Raw genomic sequence first — 16,785 nt, forward strand, 5'->3', positions numbered from 1 at the left:
TGTGGCGAGTGGGGGCTACTCTTGGTTGTGGTGTGCAGGCTTCTCATTGCAGTGGTTCTCTTGTCACGGAGCATGGGCTCTAGCCTCGTGGGCTTCAGTAGTTGTGGCATGTGGGCCCTAGAGTGTGTGGGCTTCAGTAGTTGTGGCTCGTGGGCTCAGTAGTTGTGGTGCATGGGCTTAGCTGCTCTGTGGCATGTGGGATCTTCCCAGACTAGAGATCAAACCCATGCCCCCTGCATTGGCAGGTGGATTCTTAACCACTGCGTCACCAGGGAAGCACCAGGACTATTTTTTTAAGGAAGTACGTTTATTGGCGGTTGATAATTCATCTTTTCTGAACTGCCTTTTTATATCTTTTATCTGCTTTTCCCCTGCTGTCTTATTGTTTTGCAAGAATTCTCTATATGTTAGGTTATTCTTTAGTCTGTCACATATTCTAAATTCCTTTTTCCAGTTTGCAGGTTGCTTTTTAGTTTTCTTTGGAGGTTTTGTTTTTAGAGGTTTAAGATTTTTAACTTTTTACATGTCTTAATCTTTATTTTGCTTTTATGGTTGTTCTTAAACCATACTTCCTGTACTAGAAAATTATAAAGGCAATATTATGTATTTACTCATTTATATTTTTCCTAGGTCATTTATAATTTCTTTTTAAAAATTTTTATTGTTTCATTTTTTTAAAATAAATTTATTTTATTTATCTTTGGTTATGTTGGGTCTTTGTCGCTGCATGCGGGCTTTCTCTAGTTGTGAGCGGGGGCTACTGTTCGTTGCAGTGCGCGGGCTTCTCATTGTGGTGGCTTCTCTTGTTGCGGAGCATGGGCTCTAGGCTCATAGGCTTCAGTAGTTGTAGCTAACAGGCTCAGTACTAGTGGCTTGCAGGCTCAGTAGTTGTGGCTCGTGGGCTCTAGAGCACAGGCTCAGTAGTTGTGGTGCACGTGCTTAGTTGCTCCACGGCATATGGGATCTTTCCGGACCAGGGCTTGAACCTGTGTCCCCTGCATTGGCAGGCGTATTCTTAACCACTGCACCACCAGGGAAGCCCATAATTTCTTTTAAAATTTTTTTATGTAGAGTTTATTTTAGCATTTGGTTGGTATGATATATGGATCTAGCCTTTTCCAGATTGTCAGTCAGTTTGCAGGTAACATCTGAGTCATCTTCTTTCTCTGCAGAGAATGCAGTCATTATCATTTTCTAAGTTCTTTCTGACTTTCCTCTATGGACTTTTTCTGTTCTTGTGACATTCTATACTATTTTTATGATTGAACTTTTTTTTTTTTTAACGTCATTATTGGAGTGTAATTGCTTTACAGTGATGTGTTAGTTTCTGCTTTATAACAAAGTGAATCAGCTATACATATATATATATCCCCATATCCCCTCCCTCTTGCGTGTCCCTCCCACCCTCCCTATTCCACCCCTCTAGGTGGTCACAAAGTACCAAGCTGATCTCCCTGTGCTGTGTGGCTGTTTCCCACTAGCTATCTATTTTACATTTGGTAGTGTATATATGTACATGCCACTCTCTCACTTCGTCCCAGCTTACCCTTCCCCTTCCCCGTGTCCTCAAGTCCATTCTCTTCGTCTGCGTCTTTGTTCCTGTCCTGCCCCCACGTTCTTCAGACCAATTTTTTTTTTTTTTTTTAGATTCCATATATATGTGTTAGCATACGGTATTTGTTTTTCTCTTTCTGACTTCACTCTGTATGACAGACTCTAGGTCCATCCACCTCACTACAAATAACTCAATTTCGTTTCTTTTTATGGCTGAGTAATATTCCGTTGTATTTATGTGCCACATCTTCTTTAAACATTCATCTGTTGATGGACACTTAGGTTGCTTCCATGTCCTGGCTATTGTAAATAGAGGTGCAAGGAACATTGTGCTACATGACTGTTTTTGAATTATGGTTTTCTTAGGGTATATGCCCAGTAGTGGGATTGCTGGGTCATATGGTGGTTCTGTTTTTAGTGTTTTTTTTTTTTTTTTTTTTTTTTTTTTTTGCGGTACGTGGGCCTCTCACTGTTGTGGCCTCTCCCGTTGAGGAGCAACAGGCTCCGGACGCGCAGGCTCAGCGGCCATGGCTCACGGGCGCAGCCGCTCCACGACATATGGGATCTTCCCGGACCGGGGCATGAACCTGTGTCCCCTGCATCGGCAGGTGGACTCTCAACCACTGCGCCACCAGGGAAGCCCTATTTTTAGTTTTTTAAGGAAACTCCATACTGTTCTCCATAGTGGCTGTATCAATTTATATTCCCACCAACAGTGCAAGAGGGTTCCCTTTTCTCCACACTCTATCCAGCATTTACTGTTTGTAGATTTCGTGATGATGGCCATTCTGACTGGTGTGAGGTGTTAACCTCATTGTAGTTTTGATTTGCATTTCTCTAATGATTAATGATGTTGAGCATCCTTTCATGTGTTGGTTGATAATCTGTATATCTTCTTTGGAGAAATGTCTATTTAGGTCTTCCTGTCCATTTTTGAATTGGGTTGTTTGTTTTGTTGATATTGAACTGCATGAGCTGCTTGTAAATTTTGGAGATTAATCCTTTGTCAGTTGCTTCATTTGCAAATATTTTCTCCCATTCTGAGGGTTGTCTTTTTGTCTTGTTTATGTTTTTCTTTGCTGTGCAAAAGCTTTTAAGTTTCATTAGATCCCATTTGTTTATTTTTGTTTTTATTTCCATTTCTCTAACAGGTGGGTCAAAAAGGATCTTGCCATGATTTATGTCATAGAGTGTTCTGCCTATGTTTTCCTCTAAGAGTTTTATAGTGTCTGGTCTTACATTTAGGTCTTTAATCCATTTTGAGTTTATTTTTGTGTATGGTGTTAGGGACTGTTCTAATTTCATTCTTTTACATGTAGCTGTCCAGTTTTCCCAGCACCACTTATTGAAGAGGCCGTCTTTTCTCCGTTGTATATTCTTGCCTCCTTTATCAAAAATAAGGTGACCATATGTGTGTGGGTTTATCTCTGGGCTTTCTATCCTGTTCCATTGACCTATATTTCTGTTTTTGTGCCAGTACCATACTGTCTTGATTACTGTAGCTTTGTAGTATGGTCTGAAGTCAGGGAGCCTGATTCCTCCAGCTCCATTTTTCTTTCTCAAGATTGCTTTGGCTATTTGGGGTCTTTTGTGTTTCCATACAAATTGCGAAATTTTTTGTTCTAATTCTGTGAAAAATGCCAGTGGTAGTTTGATAGGGATTGCATTGAATCTGTAGATTGCTTTGGGTAGTAGAGTCATTTTCACAGTGTTGATTCTTCAATCCAAGAACATGGTGTATCTCTCCATCTGTTTGTATCATCTTTAATTTCTTTCATCAGTGTCTTATAGTTTTCAGCATACAGGTTGTTTTGTCTCCTTAGGTAGGTTTATTCCTAGGTATTTTATTCTTGTTGTTGCAGTGGTAAATGGGAGTGTTTCCTTAATTTCTCTTTCAGATTTTTCGTCATTAGTGTATTAGGATGCAAGAGATTTCTGTGCATTAATTTTGTATCCTTCTACTTTACCAAATTCGTTGTTTAGCTCTATTAGTTTTCTGGTAACATCTTTAGGATTTTCTATGTATAGTATCATGTTATCTGCAGACAGTGACAGCTTTACTTCTTCTTTCCGATTTGGATTCCTTTTATTTCTATTTCTTCTCTGATTGCTGTGGCTAAAAATTCCAAAACTATGTTGAATAATAGTGGTGAGAGTGGGCAACCTTGTCTTGTTCGTGATCTTAGAGGAAATGGTTTCAGTTTTTCACCATTGAGAACCATGTTGGCTGTGGGTTTGTCATATATGGCCTTTATTATGTTGAGGTAAGTTGATTGAACTTTTATAATATATAGTCAGCATTGTAGGTCAAAAAGAAGGTAGTCATTAAATACATTGTGTTGTGCTTTAAGGTGTTAGGGAATTAGGAAGGAATTGGTTTTGAACTATACCTTAACCAATAGCTGTGTAGCCATGTATGCTTTCTGGCCTTGTATTTGGGAAATAATATTTCTGTTCTAAATTATTTAATTGCATTTACTTAAGTATTTTAGACATTTCAAGGCTCAGCACCTGAACCTTTGACTCTCCACCAAGTACATTTCTTTTATTTGATTCTTTGTAAACTCTTGATTTATGTTTGTATTGCACTTTATGAATTTGTTTTAAAGACATAGCTAAAGTGAATAGGTTTTATTTCTTTCGGTCATTTGGAATAGGACAGACTTCTGGGTGAAATAACTGAGTCTGGCTAGGAGATGTTTTACATTGATGTTGAAATCTATGGTCTTTACTGTGTACATGTGGCTGAAATTGTTATTTGACCAAGAATATTTATTATTTCATATCTTCTGTAGGCTATACATGTGTAAAATTCATGCATTTTAAAGTGCCTGTTTCGGGAATTCCCTGGCGGTCCAGTGGTTAGGACTCTGTGCTTCCACTGCAGGGGGTATAGGTTCTATCCCTGGTCAGGAAACTAAGATCCAACAAGATGCGTGGCACCAAAAGAAAAAGTGTGCCTGTCTCTTCTGTTTTAATACATCTTGTTAAACAGTATTTTTAAAAAATGAAGTTTAACTTCTTTGGGAATATTTGTGTCTTCATTAAGTTCCATATGCAGCGGTCTCCAACCTTTTGGCACCAGGGACCAGTTTCATGCAAGACAGTTTTTCCACGGGGTAGGGGGAGATGGTTCAGGCGGTAATGCGAGTGATGTGGAGCGGCAGATGAAGCTTCGGTCACTCGTCCGCTGCTCACCTGCTCTGTGGCCCTCTGACGGTCCTCGGCCTGGGGGTTTGGGACCCCTGCCATATAGGATCCATACTTTAATTAGTCTTTGCACATTTTGATCATTCTGCTAAGAAAATTCTGTCATTTTGATTTGGTACAACAAAAATCTCAAGATGAGTGTTTTCTTTTCAGAAGTAAGGTGATTTATGTCTAAAGTCCCTGAGAATTTTGCATTCTGTGTTTTATTCTTTTCAGGTGATCTGATGGTAGTTCAAGAAACAGCAGTAGAACTCCCTGTCAAGTGTATCAGAAACCTTATGGGAATTACCTGGTGGTCCAGTGATTAGGACTTGGTGATTTCACTGCTGGGGCCCGGGTTTGATCCCTGATCGGGGAACTAAGATTTCACAAGCTACGTGTTGACCAAACAAACAAAAAAGAATATCAGAAGTTTTAGGTTTTTTTCTCCTGAATAGTTTGTAAGTTGGAAAAGCTTATATGGTCTAGAAACAGGGGTCATTGTTTTGCTAAGGGAGGAAGAAAATATTAATAGATTGCACAGAAATGCTAACTAAGGATGTGTCCGGGCAATGAAACTGAGAAGAAATCTCCTGAGGCAGGGCACCGTTCCTGTAAAAATTCTCCTCCCTAATAAAATAGTCACAGGAAGAAAGAATCCTTCCCTTCCAGCATTTCCAGGGTATGATGGCAAGAGCTGCAAAAACCATCCAGCAACGTAAAAACTAAGAGTCTGAGGGGAAAAAAGCCAAAATGTCAAGGCTGCCGAAGCAGAAAGACACGCTCTTTAATGACACCATTAGATCACTGCATCGATTCCATCTACAGACTTGTAAGACACCATTACATATCTTTATTATTACTTAAGCCACTGCTTTGCAGCAAATGGAGTATTCAACAGCCTATTTTCATGTGCTGCGCAATCTTACAAATCATAAAAGCATGTCCACCAATCTGAATACCTGTAACAAAGTCACCCACCAACCATCTCAGTAAAGTGAGGCTTGTCTGGAAAATGCTATTAATGCTGACTTCAGTGTTGGCTAAGCAAGCAGTCACTGCTCTGGGAAGCTAAAACTGGTTAACTTTTTTGAATTAAAATACATTGAAATGCTTTTAAATGAAGGATCTTCATGCCAGCACTAGAACATTTCTCTGCCTAGGTCCTTTTGTAAATACTGTTAAGCTCCTTTTTCCTCTTATTTATATAGGAATATTCTGCCATTGACTACTAAACTTGCACTTTTTATTTATTTATTAAAATTTTTTAAAAAATTATTTTGGCTGCGCCATGACTGAGTTGGCGACACGCAGGATCTTTAGCTGGGGCATGTGGGCTCTTAGTCGTGGCATGCATGTGGGATCTAATTCCCCAACCAGGGATCGAACCTGGGCCCCCTGCCTTGGGAGCATGGAGTCTTACCCACTGGACCACCAGGGAAGTCCCTAAACTTGCACTTTTTAAATAAAGAAGAATGTCTGTCTCATCAGAAGCTGGGGGGAATTTCTTAAGCAAGGAGGACACCAAATTTTTTTTTTTTTTTTTTATAAAAGGCAGTGCTTTCTGTCACTTCTTATGTTTCATTGTTATACTGTACTTTTCATTGTTATAGGAATTATGATATGGTAGTTTACTTACATGTTTTCTGTTGTAGGATTTCTAGGTGTAGCTTAAAATAATTTGAGGGAAAGCTAAAGATTAGACAGGTACATATTAAAGATGTTAAATATTTATTCTAGATCCTGATTAGATTATAGCATCCCAAACTTTACAGAAAAAGCTACTTTTCCCCATAACGTTCCAATTATTTATTTATTTTTTGAATTTTATTTATTTTTTTATACAGCAGGTTTATTAGCCATCCATTTTATACACATCAGTGTATACATGTCAATCCCAATTGCCCAATTCATCCCACCACTCCCACCCCCTGCCGCTTTCACCCCTTGGTGTCCATACGTTTGTTCTCTACTTCTGTGTCTTACTTTCTGCCCTGCAAACCAGTTCATCTGTACCATTTTTCTAGGTTCCACATATATGTGTTAATGTACGATATTTGTTTTTCTCTTTCTGACTTACTTCACTCTGTATGACAGTCTCTAAATTCATCCACGTCTCTACAAATGACCCAATTTCATTCCTTTTTATGGCTGAGTAATATTCTGTTGTATATATGTACCACATCTTCTTTATCCATTTGTCTGTTGATGGACATTTAGGTTGCTTCCATGACCTGGCTATTGTAAATAGTGCTGCAGTGAACATTGGGGTACATGTGTCTTTTTGAATTATGGTTTTCTCAGGGTATATGCCCAGTAGTGGGATTGCTGGGTCATATGGTAATTCTATTTTTAGTTTTTAAGGAACCTCCATACTGTTCTCCATAGTGGCTGTGTTAATTTACATTCCCACCAACAGTGCAAGATGATTCCCTTTTCTCCACACCCTCTCCAGCATTTGTTGTTTGTAGATTTTCTGATGATGCCCATTCTTACTGGTGTGAGGTGATACCTCATTGTAGTTTTGATTTGCATTTCTCTAATAATTAGTGATGTTGAGCAGCTTTTCATGTGCTTTTTGGCCATCTGTATGTCCTCTTTGGAGAAATGTCTATTTAGGTCTTCTGCCCAGTTTTGAATTGGGTTGTTTGTTTTTTTGGTATTGAGCTGCATGAGCTGTTTGTATATTTTGGAGATTACTCCTTTGTCTGTTGATTCATTTGCAAATATTTTCTCCCATTCTGAGGGTTGTCTTTTCGTCTTGTTTGTAGTTTCCTTTGCTTTGCAAAAGCTTTGAAGTTTCATTAGGTCCCATTTGTTTATTTTTGTTTTTATTTCCATTACTCTAGGAGGTGGATCAAAAAAGATCTTGCTGTGATTTATGTCATAGAGTGTTCTGCCTATGTTTTCCTCTAAGAGTTTTATAGTGTCTGGTTTTACATTTAGGTATCTCATTCATTTTGAGTTTATTTTTGTGTATGGTGTTAGGGACTGTTCTAATTTCATTCTTTTACATGTAGCTGTCCAGTTTTCCCAGCACCACTTATTGAAGAGACTGTCTTTTCTCCATTGTATATCCTTTCCTCCTTTGTCATAGATTAGTTGACCATAAGTGCGTGGGTTTATCTCTGGGCTTTCTATCCTGTTCCATTGACCTATATTTCTGTTTTTGTGCCAGTACCATACTGTCTTGATTACTGTAGCTTTGTAGTATTGTCTGAAGTCAGGGAGTCTGATTCCTCCAGCCCCATTTTTTTCCCTTAAGACTGTTTTGGCTCTTTGGGGTCTTTTGTGTCTCCATACAAATTTTAAGATTTTTTGTTCTAGTTCTGTAAAGAATGCCATTAGTAATTTTATAGGGATTGCATTGAATCTGTAGATTGCTTTGAGTAGTATAGTCATTTTCACAATATTGATTCTTCCAATCCAAGGATGTGGTATGTCTCTCCAACTGTTTGTATCATCTTCAATTTCCTTCAACAGTGTCTTATGGTTTTCTGCATACAGGTCTTTTGTCTCCCTAGGTAGGTTTATTCCTAGGTATTTTATTCTTTTTGTTGCAGTGGTAAATGGGAGTGTTTCCTTAATTTCTCTTTCAGATTTTTCATCATTAGTGTATAGGAATGCCAGAGATTTCTGTGCATTAATTTTGTATCCTGCAACTTTACCAAATTCATTGATTAGCTCTAGTAGTTTTCTGGTGGCACCTTTAGGATTCTCTACGTATAGTATCATGTCATCTGCAAACAGTGACAGTTTTACTCCTTTTCCAATATGTATTCCTTTTATTTCTGTTTCTTCTCTGATTGTCTTGGCTAGGACTTCCAAAACTATGTTGAATAATAGTGGCGAGAGTGGGCATCCTTGTCGTGTTCGTGATCTTAGAGGAAATGCTTTCAGTTTTTCACCATTGAGAATGATGTTTGCTGTGGGTTTGTCATATATGGCCTTTATTATGTTGAGGTAGGTTCCCTCTATGCCCACTTTCTGGAGAGTTTTATCATATATGGGTGTTGAATTTTGTCCAAAGCTTTTTCTGCATCTATTGAGATGATCATATGGGTTTTCTCCTTAAATTTGTTAATATGACTTTTTTTTCTTCAGTTTGTTAATTAGTCAGGTTATCTAGACCCTACTACCACTTTCTGTAACCCAGGGCTTGAAGGGGCTTGTGCTCACAGCAGTATTTGGTGATAATGATAGTAATACAGTGATTCTAGGATTGTTGCTGATAAACTTTCTGAGACTGAATATGCCTGCGAAAAACAAGATGGTAGAGAGATGGGCTGTTTGACCATTGAAGGGACTTTGTTTCTGGCTTTACTTCTGAGGACCTTGTGTAACTGTGGCTTACTCATTGAAGTTGCTGTTAGAAACTGTTACTAACGTTCATATCTAGGACTTGAAAATATTAAAGGAAAATTAGCTATTTATTATATTGATTTTTGTCAATATGATATTTTTAAAAATTCAGGACCATTTTTTCTTTTTTTTTTTTTTTTTTTTTTGGTCTGTATTGGGACTAGAACCATATTATTTTTCAGATACACCTTATTTTGTACAAAAATAGGATAACCCCCCCTAATCTTTGATTATGTTATCTTTGATTTGATTTTGTTAGAATCCTCAGAAAAGCAGAGAATCTGTAATTCTCTTTATGGGAGTTAATAGCTGCCGGATGGAGTCCATGTTCCTATAGTATCTGGACTTTGTCTTTATCTACTTGCCTATGTTGAAGTCTTTTTTTTTTTTTTTTTTTTGCGGTATGCGGGCCTCTCACTGCTGTCGCCTCTCCTGTTGCAGAGCACGGGCTCTGGACGCGCAGTCCCAGTGGCCATGGCTCACGGGCCCAGCTGCTCCGCGGCACGTGGGATCCTCCCGGACTGGGGCACGAACCCACGTCCCCAGCATCGGCAGGTGGACTCTCAACCACTGTGCCACCAGGGAAGCCCTATTTATTTTTTTGAGGTATAATTGACATAATAAACTGAACATAAAGTGTTCAAGTTGATAAATTTAGATGTGTTACGTGTACCGTGACCCAACACCTCAGTGAAGATAGTGAACATACCTATTACACCCAAAAGTTTCCTCTTTTTTTTTTTTTTTTTTTTTTTTGCGGTACGCGGGCCTCTCACGGCCGTGGCCTCCGGACGTGCAGGCTCAGCGGCCATGGCTCACGGGCCCAGCCGCTCTGTGGCATGTGGGATCCTCCTGGACCGGGGCACAAACCCATGTCCCCTGCATCGGCAGGCGGACTCTCAACCACTGCGCCACCAGAGAAGCCCAGTTTCCTCTTCTTTATAATTCTTCCTGCTTATCTACCAGCCCCCAGTTACCTGTGACCTGCTTTCTGTAACTATATATTAATTTGCATTTTCTGGAGTTTTATATAAATGAAATCATATAGCATGCGCTCTTTTTTCTGGCTTCTTTCAGCATAATTATTCTGATATTCATCCACGTCGTTGTGTGTTACTAAATTTTTTTATTGCTGAATAGTATTCCATTGTACATACAGTAATGTGTGTAGGCATTCACCTGTTAATGGACATTTGGATTGTGTTCACTTTGGGGCTCTTAAAAAGTAAGCTGTTCAAGAACATTCACATACAAACCTTTATGTGGATGTGTGCTTTCACTTTTCTTGGGTAAACACCTAGGAGTATTATAGCTAGATAATATGGTAATGTATGTGTTACTATTAAAAACGCTACCCCATTGTTTTCCACAGTGATTGTTCTGTTTTACATTTTCACCAGCAGTTTCTCTGCATTCTTGCTGATTCTGGTCTGGTCAGTCTTTAATTTTAGCTATTCTCGTAGGTGTGTAGTGATATCTTATTATGATTTTAATTTGTGTTTCATCAGTTACTGGTGATGTTGAGCGTCTTTTCATGTGTCTGGTTGCCATCTGTATGTCTTCTTTGGTGAAGTGTCTAGTCAAATCATTCTTAAAAATTAGATAGTGTTGATAGTTCTTTATATATTCTGGATACAAGTCCTTTATCAGATATATGCTTTGCCAATATTTTCTTTCAGTTTGTGGTTGTCTTTTCATTCCCTTAACAATACCTTTTGAAAAAACAGAAGTTGTTAGCTTTGCTGAAGTCCACTTTATCGATTTGTTCTTTTGTGGATTATGCTTTTGGTGTCATTTTAGAAATCTTTGCCTAACATCAGGTCATAAAGAGTCTCTCCAATGTTTTCTTTTACAAATTTTACGGTTTTAGATGATACATTTAGATCTATGATCTGTCTTGAGATAATTTTTATTTATTGTGTGATGTATACATTAAAGTTAATATTATAATTATTTTTTGGCAAATGGGTATTCATTTGTTCTGGCACCATTTGTTGAAAAGATTATCTTTTTTTTTGTACCTTTGCCAAAAATCAATTGTTCTTATATAACAAGTCCTGAAATCAGGTATTGTTAACAGCCCTCAACTTTGTTCTTTTTCAAAGCTGCTTTGACTTTTCTAAGCCATTTGCATATACATTTTAGAATAAAATTGTCAATTTCTACAAAAAAGCCTACTGGGATTTTGATTGGGATGGCTTTGAATCTGTAGATTAATTTACTGCTTATTTCATTCTTTAATTTCTCTCAGCAGTGTTTTGTAGTTTTCCTTGTACATGTTTTTCACATGTTTTATCAGACTTATCCCTAAGTATTTATATTTTTTGAAACTCTTGTAAAAAATGTTGTTTTTGAAACTTGCTCTCCAATCAGGTCTTGTCCAATAAGCATGTGGCTCCTGATCATCTGTTGCAAATCTGCCAGCGCATCGGTCCCATGTTGGATAAAGAAATTCCACCCAGTATTTCAAGAGTCACTTCTTTACTTGGTGCAGGAAGGCAGTCTTTGCTACGTACAGCAAAAGGTACCTTAATTTGAAGAAGTGTTCTGCTTTGTATTACTAGCTTAATAATTATTATAATTGTGAAGTAATGTAAGCATTGTGGAAGAAAGGTGATATGTAACTAAAAACCATGCTGTGGACTATAAAATTCTCTGCGTTTAGCATAGATGTTGAATTTTATTACATCAGTGTTTAATGGGTCCTTCTGCATTTAAAAAATGATAAAGGTATAGATGTTAAGCTTAAAAGCTTGAATTTATTCTGAGATGTGTTTGAGGTTTTATCAATGTGAGTTCTTATTTTTCCATTTTGTAGCTCACTTATAACTTCATTGAATGTAATTGTATGTGTCTAATAAACTCTTTAAATGCTAGAAGTATTTCACTTGATATTTAGATTCTGAAGCCCTTTTATAATGGGAAGTGATTTTCTAAATTTGGTAGCAGTTTGAAAATGAGCACCAAAAATGTACAAATGCATGGTTCTTTTTCACCAGTTTAATTTTTTTGAGAAATTATGTGGTAGCAAAATGTTTGGAATTGCTGTTCTTTTTCTGTTAGCTTGGTATAAATTACTTAGACTCAGTATATGTATGTGATATGATCTATGTATACAACATGGCTTAACTGCTAATGGGCAAGAATGTTGGCTCTTCTGATCCTGAGTATACGTCAAGTTCATCCCTCATGATTATTTTTAAGATCTGTTGCTGACGTGATGCTGCCTCTTAGATGCTCCACCAGTATAAAGTTTGACTGAGAAAGAACAACCCTTCCTCTTGGTTCCATGCCAGACTGCTTTGTCAGCTTTAGTTGTTTCTCAGTGCTCTTATGGTCATGCCACACTGTGGCTTGAATCAGGAAACTGTTCATATTCTTCCTTTTTCTGTGTCCCTATTCACCTTGTAATTATTCTGTTTTAGGTTGTTATATAGTAGTTGCCTGGGTAGCCTGTTTTCCTGTTTTCTTTACTTGTGTCAAGCTCAATGTCGTTTTGTGATGAGCACTGCTTTAGAACTGGCAGACCTTAGAAGAAACTTCAGCAAGCTGTCCTAGGGTAGGGACCATATTTCTCTGTTTTGTACTAGTGACGCAAGAGGATGCCTTGTAACTGCTCTTTGATAATGATAGTGGTAATGAATTCATTCATGTAACACATGATATGCCTGTTAGTTTGGGGCACCCGAGGCTCAGTAGAGGGTTTATATAATACCTTTCTTACCTTCCTCTTTCAGTTGTGAAGAAGCACATTTCTAGCACAGCATAATCTGTGTTCTGCTGCTATCTCCTATAGAGGGGGTAGACAGTTTTTCTTAGTATATTTGCTAAGAGGGATAGGATTTGAGAGTTAGTGTTCAGACTCAAAGATCCTACATATGCTCTTTTGTAAAGGATTATCTATGATCCTAAAACAAGAGGAAAGTCATTTAATTTTGTCAGTACTTTCTAAGGAGATTAAAATCATGGTAATATTGGCCATCATTATTTTTAAAACTCAGTAACATTTCAATAAGTTAATTAAGTCAGGATTTTCTTATAAACCAAAAAAATTAAAATTTTCCTTACAAAAAATTCTGGTTTTGGAGAGTTGGATCAGTTGTGATTAAGACCTTTATCATTAATAATTGTATGGTATAATTCTGCAATGAAAAATAAAAACCTGTTTGGCATTGAGTGGGACTTGGAGTCAAAAGATCTGGTTTTATGGTCCATCTTGACTAATCATTTACAGTGGATCTCTTTAAAGGTCCTGGAACCTTTGAGCCTCAGTTACCTCACTTGTAAATTGGCAATGATACCTACCTCACAGGGTTGTTGTGAGGATTCAATGAGATAATGTATGTGGAAAGCACTTTGTAAATTGTAAAGTGCTACACAAATGTTAGTTGTTGTTGTTGTATCTGAGATGTCTTAAATTTTTTTTTCCTTCAGAAATAGTCTAATAAACCTCTAGGGCTTTTCTGTTAAAGTATATTAGTTGGTAAACCTTTGAATAAACAGTTTATTACAATATACGTAAGTATTCTATAAAATCTTTCTTGGGGTTAACTTTCAAGATTTTATGTGTATCTAAAATTCATTTTAAAGACTGCAGGCACACAGTTTGGAAGGGCTCTGCCTTTGCTGCTCTTCATAGAGGAAGACCTCCTGAAATGCCGGTGAATTATGGTTCCCCACCAAATCTTGGTAAGTGAGGTTGACTTTTTAGAGGCCCAAAACCATTTTTAAAACTGCTATATTAAAACTTAAAAGGTAGTACTGGTAATGTTGTTTCAGATTTGTGGTTTTCCTAAAATTATTACTAAAAGTAATAAAAGTCAATGAAAACAATCTTATTTTAATAAGAAGTCTATACTAGTGCTTATAGTAGAAGAGAATTGGGAAGAAACTTCGTCTTTAGGATTTCTCGAACATTGATTTTTGTGACCCTCTAGAAATTGTTTTGGAGGTTTTCTTAGCTTTTTACATATTGGCTCCCCCTTAACCACTTTCATTGTTTTTATTTCCTAGTGGAGATACATCGAGGAAAACAACTCACAGGGTGTTCCACTTTTAGCACAGCATTTCCAGGAACTATGTATCAGCATATAAAAATGCACAGAAGGATTCTCGGACATCTATCTGCTGTTTACTGTGTAGCATTTGATAGGACAGGACATAGAATCTTTACAGTGAGTTAACATTTTAAACTCAATTTGGTATCATCTGGAGCACTTTAGTGTGCCTCAGAATTATCTAGAAAATCTTATGAAACATGTAGATTCTATCTTTCCTCTTTTTCAGGAATTTTGACTCAGTAGGTCTGGTGTGGGGCCCATGAATTTACATTTTTATTCAATATCGCAAGTGATTCAGATGCAGATAATCAGGCCCTGTGTGTTTTTTTGTGGTACACTGATTTAGAGCAGTGGTTCTTGAGCATGATCATCAAGGATGCTTAAAAATATGCATTCCTAATACTTCCCCTCCAGCCCATTCTAGACCTACTGAATTAGGTTATAGTATGTATTAACCAAAAACAATCCCCCCAAAAACCCCTCTACATTAATCAAAAAGACCCCCTTCCCCCCAAATCCAAGTCTCTACAGGTGATTCATATTCACATTGATTAATCATGATCTAGGGAAATTGATTAACACTGAAAGATTATTTTATAATTGTTGTAAAACTATATGTAAATATTTGGAATTTAATTTACCATTTTAATGTTTTAAGGGAAAATTAAGGTGGGTAAGAAGTTTAAATTTCATTTTTCAGTTGTTGAGACTCAGAGTAGATACTCAAATATTTGCTGAATGGATGGATGCTTGCTGGTACAATAAATTTGAGACTCTGTTGCTTAGTTATTTAAAATGAGTGTTCTAGTCCCATTATTTTTTGTTTTTGGAATTGCCGCTTAATCAACTTGTGAAACATAGATCAGTCTTAACTAACATTTATCAAATTATTTAGCTTGATGTGAGCTAAACAAACGTTTAACCATTGTTAATTGAAATGGGTGAGCCATGAACTTTTAGTTGGACTTATTCCATGGCAGAGAATTTGGGGAAAATAGTATTTATAATAGGTCTAAGCCATAGAAATGAAAACTTCAAGGTATCTTTATTATTTGATTTGAAGAAAAAACTATTATAAGTGTTCTTGGCTGTCAGAAAAGAACTATTTTAAGTGTTGTTGGCTGTAAGAATCATAATTTGCAGAATGTTCTACAGTTGGAAAGAGCGGAGGAGTTATAGACACTTAATTTGAGTGACATGTAAATGGTATTTTTTTAAATGATAAAAAAGACTTGCTGTATTAACATTTTATTTTTGGGTGTATTTTTTCTCAGGGTTCAGACGATTGTTTGGTGAAGATTTGGTCAACACACAATGGCCGCCTATTATCCACATTAAGAGGTCATTCTGCAGAAATTTCAGATATGGCAGTAAACTATGAGAATACAATGATTGCCGCAGGGAGCTGTGATAAAATAATTAGAGTGTGGTGCTTGAGAACTTGTGCTCCAGTTGCTGTGCTCCAAGGACACACGGGGTCAATTACATCTTTACAGGTAAACCAGCTTTAGTGTGCACGTTTGTGTATTATCTCCTTTTCCTTTAAAACTCTTTTTCTTTGGAGATGAGAAATAATAAGATGCTTAGTAGTTATATGCTCTATTTTAAATTTAGTAATGAAGAGAAATATAATTAATCATAGTTCCATGAATCTTAGAAGGGTGATGTAACAAATATGTAATGCAGTTAAGAGCTGTATATGAAGGCTTGATGGATGACTTATTGTTTCCCTAAGGTTTATAGTTGAACTGAATGAGTGTCATTACACACTCATGGTGTTAAAGGAGAAAAATCATCAATTTAAGACTTGTGGATTTTGATAAGTGGATTAAATTTGCTGAAATATATTAATCTTTTTCCTTCATGGGGGATGTTAATTTTGAACCACATACACAGTAGACAGAATAGTATGATGAACCCCTATGTGCCCATCACGTCAGGCCAATTCTTCTTCAGCCATTTCACCTTGTACCCAAAGCAAATCCTAGATTTCATATCATTTCTTCTGTAAAAAACTTCAGTATGTCTTCCTAAAAGACATACTGTGTTTTATTAAAAACATTATCATCACACTTGTTTGTTGATGTTCAAATTTCCAGTTGTTTCATAAATAGCATTATTTTGTTTAGTTTGTTTGAATTAGGAATCAGACAAAGCCTGTACCTTACAATTGCTATAGATTAAAAGAATTTTAAAACAATTGCACAGTGTTGTCCAGTTTTTTTTTTATAACCACTTGCAGTTTCTTTGTTGAGGAAGTTGGGTTTATCTATAGAGTTCCCACAGTTTGGGTACCATTTGCTTCCTTGTGGAATAGATAACATGTTTCTTTGTATTTCTTGTAAGTTGGTTGTTGGATCCAGAGCAGTAGTTTTATTTAATGTGCATGAGAATCACTTGGAGGCCTTGTTCAAAACACAGATTGCAGGGCTTTCCTGGTGGCACAGTGGTTAAGAATCCACCTGCCAATGCAGGGGACATGGTTTGATCCCTGGTCCGGGAAGATCCCACATGCCGCAGAGCAACTAAGCCCGAGCACCACAACTACTGAGCCTGCGCTCTGGAGCCCGTGCTCTGCAACAAGAGAAGCCACGACAATGAGAAGCCACGACAATGAGAA

At 37.2% G+C, this 16,785-nt stretch overlaps 1 protein-coding gene across 1 annotated transcript in view; it reads left to right on the forward strand.

Annotated features, from left to right (window-relative positions):
• BRWD1 (bromodomain and WD repeat domain containing 1) overlaps positions 1-16,785 on the forward strand; it is a 118,285-nt gene that overhangs the window by 13,671 nt on the left and 87,829 nt on the right. Inside the window, exons 5-8 of the mRNA XM_029215531.1 lie at positions 11,479-11,629; positions 13,696-13,794; positions 14,119-14,279; positions 15,440-15,661. Coding sequence (XP_029071364.1) covers positions 11,479-11,629; positions 13,696-13,794; positions 14,119-14,279; positions 15,440-15,661 — 633 coding nt within the window. The remainder of the gene's footprint in view (positions 1-11,478; positions 11,630-13,695; positions 13,795-14,118; positions 14,280-15,439; positions 15,662-16,785) is intronic.

Source organism: Monodon monoceros, unplaced genomic scaffold (genome assembly GCF_005190385.1).
Source record: "Monodon monoceros isolate NGI ecotype Baffin Bay Population unplaced genomic scaffold, NGI_Narwhal_1 Super_Scaffold_11, whole genome shotgun sequence".
Taxonomy (NCBI): domain Eukaryota; kingdom Metazoa; phylum Chordata; class Mammalia; order Artiodactyla; family Monodontidae; genus Monodon; species Monodon monoceros.